We start from the raw sequence: 7,688 nt of genomic DNA on the forward strand, positions 1-7,688 counted from the left end.
TCATTTGACCCCAGTACTCTTTCCTGCCATGGCAGGGGGTCGGACTAGATGATCTGCTCAGGTCCCTTCCAACCCTACTAACTATGAAACTATGAATCACTAGAGCTGTGTGAAGCTTCGATCCCCAATTCAATTCGGCAGAGGTTCAGCCTGATTCAATGGCCAAATCTCTGAATCTGAATCAAATCAGGAGATACTTTAATCTCTCTGAATCGAATTAGAACCCTCCGAATCAATTCAGAGAGATTCGGAAAGATTTGGCAATTTGGATATAGACACAGCTTTAAATGTTTTTTCTACATACCTCTAGGTAGCAGGGAGCTCGTGAATGCTGTGATGCTGGGGCGCATGGAATGTCCCACAGAAGCACAGAGGGCTCTCCAGCATATTCAACAGCAGACCTGGAAGTAGACCAGAAGCACTTCTGGGTCTGCCAGGGAGCACTCTGGGCCCCCCCACCGACAACTCCCTGGCTCAGTGCCTGGTGCCTCCTGGGTCTGGGGTGGGGGCACCTGGGGTACCCGGATGGCTGATTGCTGAGTTGGGGGACCACGGGGGGGACGGACCTAGAAGTGGATCGGAAGTACTTCCAAGCTGCTTCTGGGTTCACTGCCAGCACATGGGAGTCCCCCACACACACACACTCCTGTGGGACACACCATGTGCCCCAGCATCGCCGTGTTCATGAGCCACACTGGTACCTTGAGGTATGTAAAAAAAACATTTAAAGCTGTGTCTTTGGCCAAATCACTGATTCTCTGAATCAACATCGAATATTCAGATGCCGATTCAGCCAAATTGAATCAGGGACAGTGATCCAAATCAATTAACTGAATCACTGCCACTGATTTGGGCCGAATCCTAATCAAATAGAGCCCACATCACACACCCCTAATAATCACCAGTCTTTCATTGTCATAAGGCATGTCTCTCCCCTAAAGTTATGTCCCTTCATCCATCAAGTGGAAAATACAGGGAAAGTTTCATATCTGTGGTCTCTGAGAAATGGGCAACCACCATATCCTCATTGGTATCAGACCCTTTGATCCAAAGGGAATGTCAGCTTCTCTTGTAAACGAAGGGAATACCGTGTAATATTTAAATTTCCAGAACTACCAGAAGGGGAGCTCCACATATATCAGATATCTGTTTTTCATGGGTAAAGAACATACTGAAAACCTTAGAACTTTCATTCCGTAAGGAGGGATGTCTTAAAGGCATCAGGTACAGTTGTAAGGTACTTTTGTTCAACTTGTCATTCCCACTGGCATAATTGTATCCAAGTGAAAATAAGGATGTAAATATCTTCAAAGGGACTGAAATTGCCTCAACATTTTACAGTGCATTTGCAGTGTCTCTGGCCTTCCCCAGTGATTCAGTGTTATACTTAGTTATAGTTGTTATAATTCTGGAAGCAATTTATTCATTTGTGTATAGAAGTGACCCCTGTACATGTGAAGAATCTATTGATTTTTGTCCTGAAACTAATTAGAAAGACCTTTTATTTTGGAGTCTTTTTTTATTTGTATGTATTTATTTGTTTTAGAGAGAGTGGAAAATACTTTCCATTGCTAACTTATAGAGTAACTTCATGCATTCTGCATTTCATGTTCTGTTGTTGGTATATTTTATTCCATATATGATGCCTTTTATGCTTCCCTGTTATATAAAATTCCATCCATGACTTGCAGTACTGACTTATTCTGTATGCACTTCCTACTCCTGTCTCCTCTAATCAAGTCCATTGATACAGTACCTGAGTGAAGGATTGCTATGCTATGCTGTCATCAGAATTGTCAGGAAAATATCTAAAGCTTTGAGATATAATGGAAGCCCTGAAAACTTTCCTTTGTCTAGTTATATCTCTTATGTTGTTACATAAAATTTCTTGGGAAACCAAAAAAATAAAGATCAAATTAGAATGCATGCCACAGAACCCCACACATTTTCCACTGTTATCTTGTTTTATTGGTATCTGTGATTCTAATATGCTACCTACACTGTCCTGATTCTGCCATTTTTTCTTTATCAAAATGTTTGCTCTAGGAATGATTCAGTATTTTAATCTCTGGTGTTGGTTGTGTGATAAATATGTTCTAAATTTAGCAAACTGGTTGGGGACTATATTTAGATGGAATGGGATGACCCAGAAGATTAAGCAGAGTATTTGCAGCCTCAAAACCAATCCAGGTCTTCTATGATTTAAAAAGGGTGGTCTTCTGATGGCTGGTTGATGGTCCACATAGAATCATAGAATCAATGAGTCGGAAGGGACCTAACAGATCATCTAGTCTGACCCCCTGCCATGGGCAGAAAGGAGCACTGGGGGTGGCAGGGGTCATAAGACCCCAGCCAGGGGTCACAAAGACCATTCCTTCCATCTTGTGAAATGGCACAGATTTGCTTCGGTGAAGTCAGTTTCAACAGATAAATGATTGTATTTATTTATGAAGAGAGTGGGAGGGAGATGAGCTCCACACCACCCAGGGGGGGCCCAAAGCGTGGGGCTGAAAGGGACCAGCCTCGGCTGCACTGCCAGGCCAGAGGAGACAGAGCCCCTGGAACCCTGCTCCCGCCCTAAGTTATCATTGTTCAGCCTGCTCATTCAGGGCACATGGCTCCTGCTGCTACACTCACCCTGGGAGGCGTGGCGGGGTATGTGCCCCCTGATCTGTGCGGAGCAGGGCAGGCTATTGCAGGCCTGGACCAGGGCTGTGCTGGGCTGTTCCCAGAGGGGGTGGGACAGGCTGCACTCACAGCAAATGGTGGTGGCACTGAGAGGGGGGTGAGGTGGGCTACGGCAAACTTTAAGGTGGCTGCAGCAGCTCTGCCCATCAGAAGTCTGCCCTGCCCCACACAGATCCAGGGGCATATGCCCCCATGATTCCTGGGATATGCGTAGCAGTAGGACCTGTGCCCCCAGACTAGCCTATCGCAGCTCAGTCCCACACCTCACCATCTGTGCAACATCTGCCCCTCCCTTAGCCCCAGCCCCATTCCCTCCCCACACCTTCTGTAGCTTCCAGAAGCCCATGGCTGGGCAGCCTTGCAATCCTACCACTGTTCTGCACTGGGGGGGGGAGCTAAGAGCGCTACCCCACTTACACCACCTATGAGCATGTGTAAGATGTTGGTGTGCTACAATTATTCTCTCTTGTTCAGACCCATATTGGCTCATTGTTTTCTTCTAAATCCTCATTAACAATCTGTTGCCTTTATCTTACGCTTAGATTGTAAGATCTTTGGGCCAAGAACCATATTTTTGTTCCACATCTGTACAGTGCCCTGCACAATAGAATCCTGGTCTGCAACTGTGACAATATAAAATAGTCATTTTAATAAGTATTACTAGTATAGTTCCCGGGCTAGCAAAATAATGTATTCCATTCCATCCCACTTCACAGATTGAAGAGATCATTGCAAGAATGCAGGATGACAAAACAGGAGGAGTTCCCATCCGAACAGTCAAGAGCTTTCTGTCTAAAATCCCCAGTGTTGTCACAGGTAAGGTAAAATTAAACAATCTGTGCCTTTTTTCTGGATGTGTTCTTCAGCCAAAAATGAAGAAAGGTCACAAATCAGTTAGTTTCTATAAACTACAGAGTGACTTTTCTTAATCACCAATGAGATTTCCTCAGAGTGATCTATGAAAATCTGTTTAGTGTTTGTGTAGGCTCTAGTCAGCATCACAGTATTGCCATTAAACATCATATATGGTAACCTCGCACAGGAACGGGGAAACAGGCTCTGGCTTGAGACTTTAAAAATAAAGTTAGTAAATATAGCAAATGATCAGAGATAACAGAAAAGGCAATTAAAAAAAGATGTGGATTGGAAGAAAGTTGGCAAGAGTTCTCAGGAAGAAAATGTAACAATTTTTCCCCTTCTCCTCCCCAGTATTGTATTGCTGGTTCCCTGGATTTCTACAGCATGTACAGAAATGCAAAGAGACGGTGTAATCTCCTTTGCAAGGCCATTCTACTGCAAAGAAGCTATATGTGTAAAAGTGTGAGACTATGTGGCTCAAGAGTTTGGTTTGGGGATATGGGGCATTAATGTCTATACGTCCAGAGCTCTAAAGAACAATATCATTATTATATGATTAGGTATCTACTTAAAGTGTGTGGAGGCAAAGTAAAAATCACAGGCTGCTCGCAGCACCCAGTGCCATTTTCACAGTCATTTTATGGTGGGCTTCCCCACCTTTTGCCACTGATTGGCTGAGGGGCCCCAGTGGCCCTGCCTCTTGCTGCCGTTTGGTGGAGAGAGCTGCCTTTCATGCAGACTCACCCTTCACTGCTGATTGGCAGAGTGGGGTGGGGCCACACAAAAGGCAGCTCTCTCTGCCAATCTTGCTGGCAGCTTCACCCCCGGCAGACTGTGAGGCTGGGCGACAGGAGCCACTGGCTGTCACTGGGGAGCCAGCGTTTTATTTTTTATTTTTAATAAGTTTTTTTTTCCTGATGATTCTGTGCAAAATCACAGAGAATGCCAATTTTCACAATGATCACAGAAACTGCCTTTTTCACAGTTTACACAAAAATCACAAAAGTACAAATTAAGTAGATCCCTGCATGTGATAGATGCTTATGGTAGCCGACATAGAATGAGTTTGGGTTTACCACCTAGTTGCCAGTGGACAACTGCTTCACAAAATCTCACCATTTCTACTAGTTCCAATTTCCTATTTTGTATGGCTGTGCAAAATTTTGACTGGTGTTTCATTTCAAAGCTGTTTCAACGTGTTTCCAACTCAAAACAGCAAAATCAAAATTAAATGAAAGGCTTCAAAACAGCTTCAAAACAAAATGAGGGTACGCAAAACATTTTGAAAGTTTGAAAAGTTTCGAGTTTCGAAGCCAGGCTTGCTTGTAGCTAAACAGAAACTAAGGAGAAGGAGGGAGAAGTGGGGGAAGGACTGCTCTGATATTGACATCTAGCTCCTGGTTTGATTCCCCAGCTCTCTGATCATTTCCCCAGTTGTTTGCAGGGGGACCAGCCCCTGATCTGTGTGTGGGGTTTCAGCAGGCTCCCAGGGGGAGCGGGCCCCTGGATCTGTGTGCAGGATGACAGCTTGCTGCTGCAGCCACCAAACGATACTAGTTTTGTTTTAAACAGTTTGAGGTGCAGTTTCACAAAAACTCCCACACCTATCTCCTTCAACTGGGCAGGATACATGATCTCAGAAGGGCCTACCATCCCTGCAATTTTCATCCAAATCAGGCAAGAAATTACAAAGTTCTAGGCTTTTTTGTGATTCCCCATTATAGCCTAGGGGCAAAACATCGAAACGTAGAAATAGCGTTGAAACAGTTTTGACAAAACAAAACAGAACAGTGCTTCAAAAGAGTGAAATGAAACAGTGTCCCTTCGAAAGGGTGAAATGGAAGTTGAAACAAAATGGTGCTGTTTTGCACAGCCCTGCTTAGAGAAAGAGAATTTATTCTAAGCCCTAGGGGGTCTCTTTCCAGGTTTTGCAAGATGCACATTGGCAGGAACGTCTGGGGAAGCTTTTTTTCCTATTGTTCCCGTTGTGTTGGTAAATGACAAGTTTCACTTTCCATGGTTGTTAGTATAGCAATATTAATGGGCAGTAAACTCAAAAATATTATTCAACATCCAAAAATCCAGTATCTTCTTGTAAATAGGCAGCAAGTCAATAACTGTGTGTTGAGGTTTGGGAAAGAGAGTTTAGCCGTTCAAAATAAAGCTCTTCTTTATGGATTTGTTCTAAATCATGAAGGATATATCTCTAGTCAGCAAGGGCACTAGAAAATGCAGGTGGTATTGTCAAACATTTGGTTATTGTCGCATGCCACAGCTCATCTGAACACAAACATATTGTGCTTCTAAAATGTCTTTAATTAGAACAAGGTTCAATTTGCCACAGATGCAGGTGGAGTCAGAGGGATGAAAAAATGCACAATATGATATCTCTTTGTGTCAAAAACAATAGCTTTTGCCAGATTTAAGTTTACAGGAATGCAATACTCCAAACATTAAGTGAGAAAGACAAAATCTGGAAACTGAGCTTCATCTGCTTAAAGTGCAGTCTTACAAATGTCTTTTACCAAGTAATAAGCCCTTCTGTCAGAGACGATGAGTAGGGGGTGCATGCAGGTGCATGTGCACCCCCTACAAAAAGGTGCTGCCGACACTATCAGCAGCACCTGCGGGTGGTCACTGCTCGCCAACCCACCGGTGGCATCTGCAGGTGATCCACGATTGCTGTTGGCCGCCACCAACGCTGCCGGCGGCGCCTGCGAGTGGTTGCCATTCCCCATGCTGCCAATAGCACCGGCGGCATCTGCGGGAACTCTGCACTCACCGCTGCCATGCTCTCACTGCCGCCATGCTCCCACCACCATCAGTGCAGCCGTGACCCCCCAGCCACCAGGGACACTCGTTGTTCATGCCTTCTGTTATGAGTAATCTAATTGATTTCAAGCATGACTCAATGTAGTTTGCAGGATCAGGGCCATGCTGTGGAAGTACAAGATGAATCTAGACTGAGATGTGAAAAGACAACTACTAAATTGAGATTTATGACTGGACCATGTGCTGACTAACTCTGTTTTTGAAGGTTCCAGGGGAAAATAACCATTTCATCATGTTTGAAAAGTCATCCCATAAGCTCAAGTTCAAGAGGAAAGCAGAGTGGCTTAATACTTACTCATCTAAGAAAGATTGCTGATATTCTTGTTAATATTCATAGCCTTCATTAAGCAATTGATCTAGTCATCAAGACATCAATGTGACTTAGGAGGAGGAAGAAAACAGGATACATCATAGCATCTTTAAGCTGATTATCTTTATTTTTAAGTACCACCATGGGAGATAGTTCCCTTGCAGAATAAAAACTGTCCTCTTGCATTCTGCTATTCTGGAATAGCAGCTACATTCATGTCAGCTTGAAATTGAATCTTTCCACAGCCAGGAGGTACAATCCCAAACTTTGAAAGGAAAGAGAGAAAGAAGGAAACGATTCAGACAAAATAGGAACAGAAACTTCATCAGCACTCTCAGAAATCTTTTTCAAAGGAGAAAAGGGAAAATGTGTTATGTTGTTCAGTAACATCCTTTCCGCTGATCTAAAGCCTCAGCCAGTCTCCCATGTCTGGGACAGGAAGCCTTTGCATTTGGAAAGCACAGAAAAACAATAACAGGGAGTCTGACCTTTTTCCCATTTCTCTTTCTCCTTCCCCTTCTCTTTCCACAAATGATGCATCTCTATGTCAAAAATAAAGGTTAAAAATAATTTTTTATTGAACTTGCATTACATTTTAACCCTTGTTTTGTTTAATGTGATTAACATAAACACGCATTTTCAAAAGATTTCAGAATAAATGTGGACCTATCTGGATCTGGCTCGTGTGGGAAGATCTTAATTTTTAGAATCCAGTGACATTTTCTCTCTTTAGAGTCAATACAGTTCCACCTTAAAGCGTAGCAATAAGGGCAAGGCATGACTTACTGTCAAGCTAACAATAATAAGGTTTACACATGGGGTTACCTTTGCTCAACATTTCTGTTGTAATTGCTTCTCATGGGGAAAAGGCAAAATCATTTTAAAAAGATATAACCGCACTTTAAACATTCAGCTCTGTTTATGGTACAGCAAAGTAAGTGTTTGATTTTGAGATTAGGTATTGGGAAAAGAGCCACTCAGCTTCTATTTTGCTTTCATC

At 43.3% G+C, this 7,688-nt stretch overlaps 1 protein-coding gene across 2 annotated transcripts in view; it reads left to right on the forward strand.

The window, feature by feature from the left end:
* The window catches only part of RGS6 (regulator of G-protein signaling 6), a 553,793-nt gene that overhangs the window by 373,475 nt on the left and 172,630 nt on the right, over positions 1-7,688 (forward strand). For both annotated transcript variants that reach the window (XM_019552177.1, XM_019552178.1), the window contains exon 3: positions 3,405-3,504. In XM_019552177.1, coding sequence (XP_019407722.1) covers positions 3,405-3,504 — 100 coding nt within the window. The remainder of the gene's footprint in view (positions 1-3,404; positions 3,505-7,688) is intronic.

Source organism: Crocodylus porosus, unplaced genomic scaffold (assembly GCF_001723895.1).
Source record: "Crocodylus porosus isolate Cpor-Errol unplaced genomic scaffold, CroPor_comp1, whole genome shotgun sequence".
Taxonomy (NCBI): Eukaryota; Metazoa; Chordata; order Crocodylia; family Crocodylidae; genus Crocodylus; species Crocodylus porosus.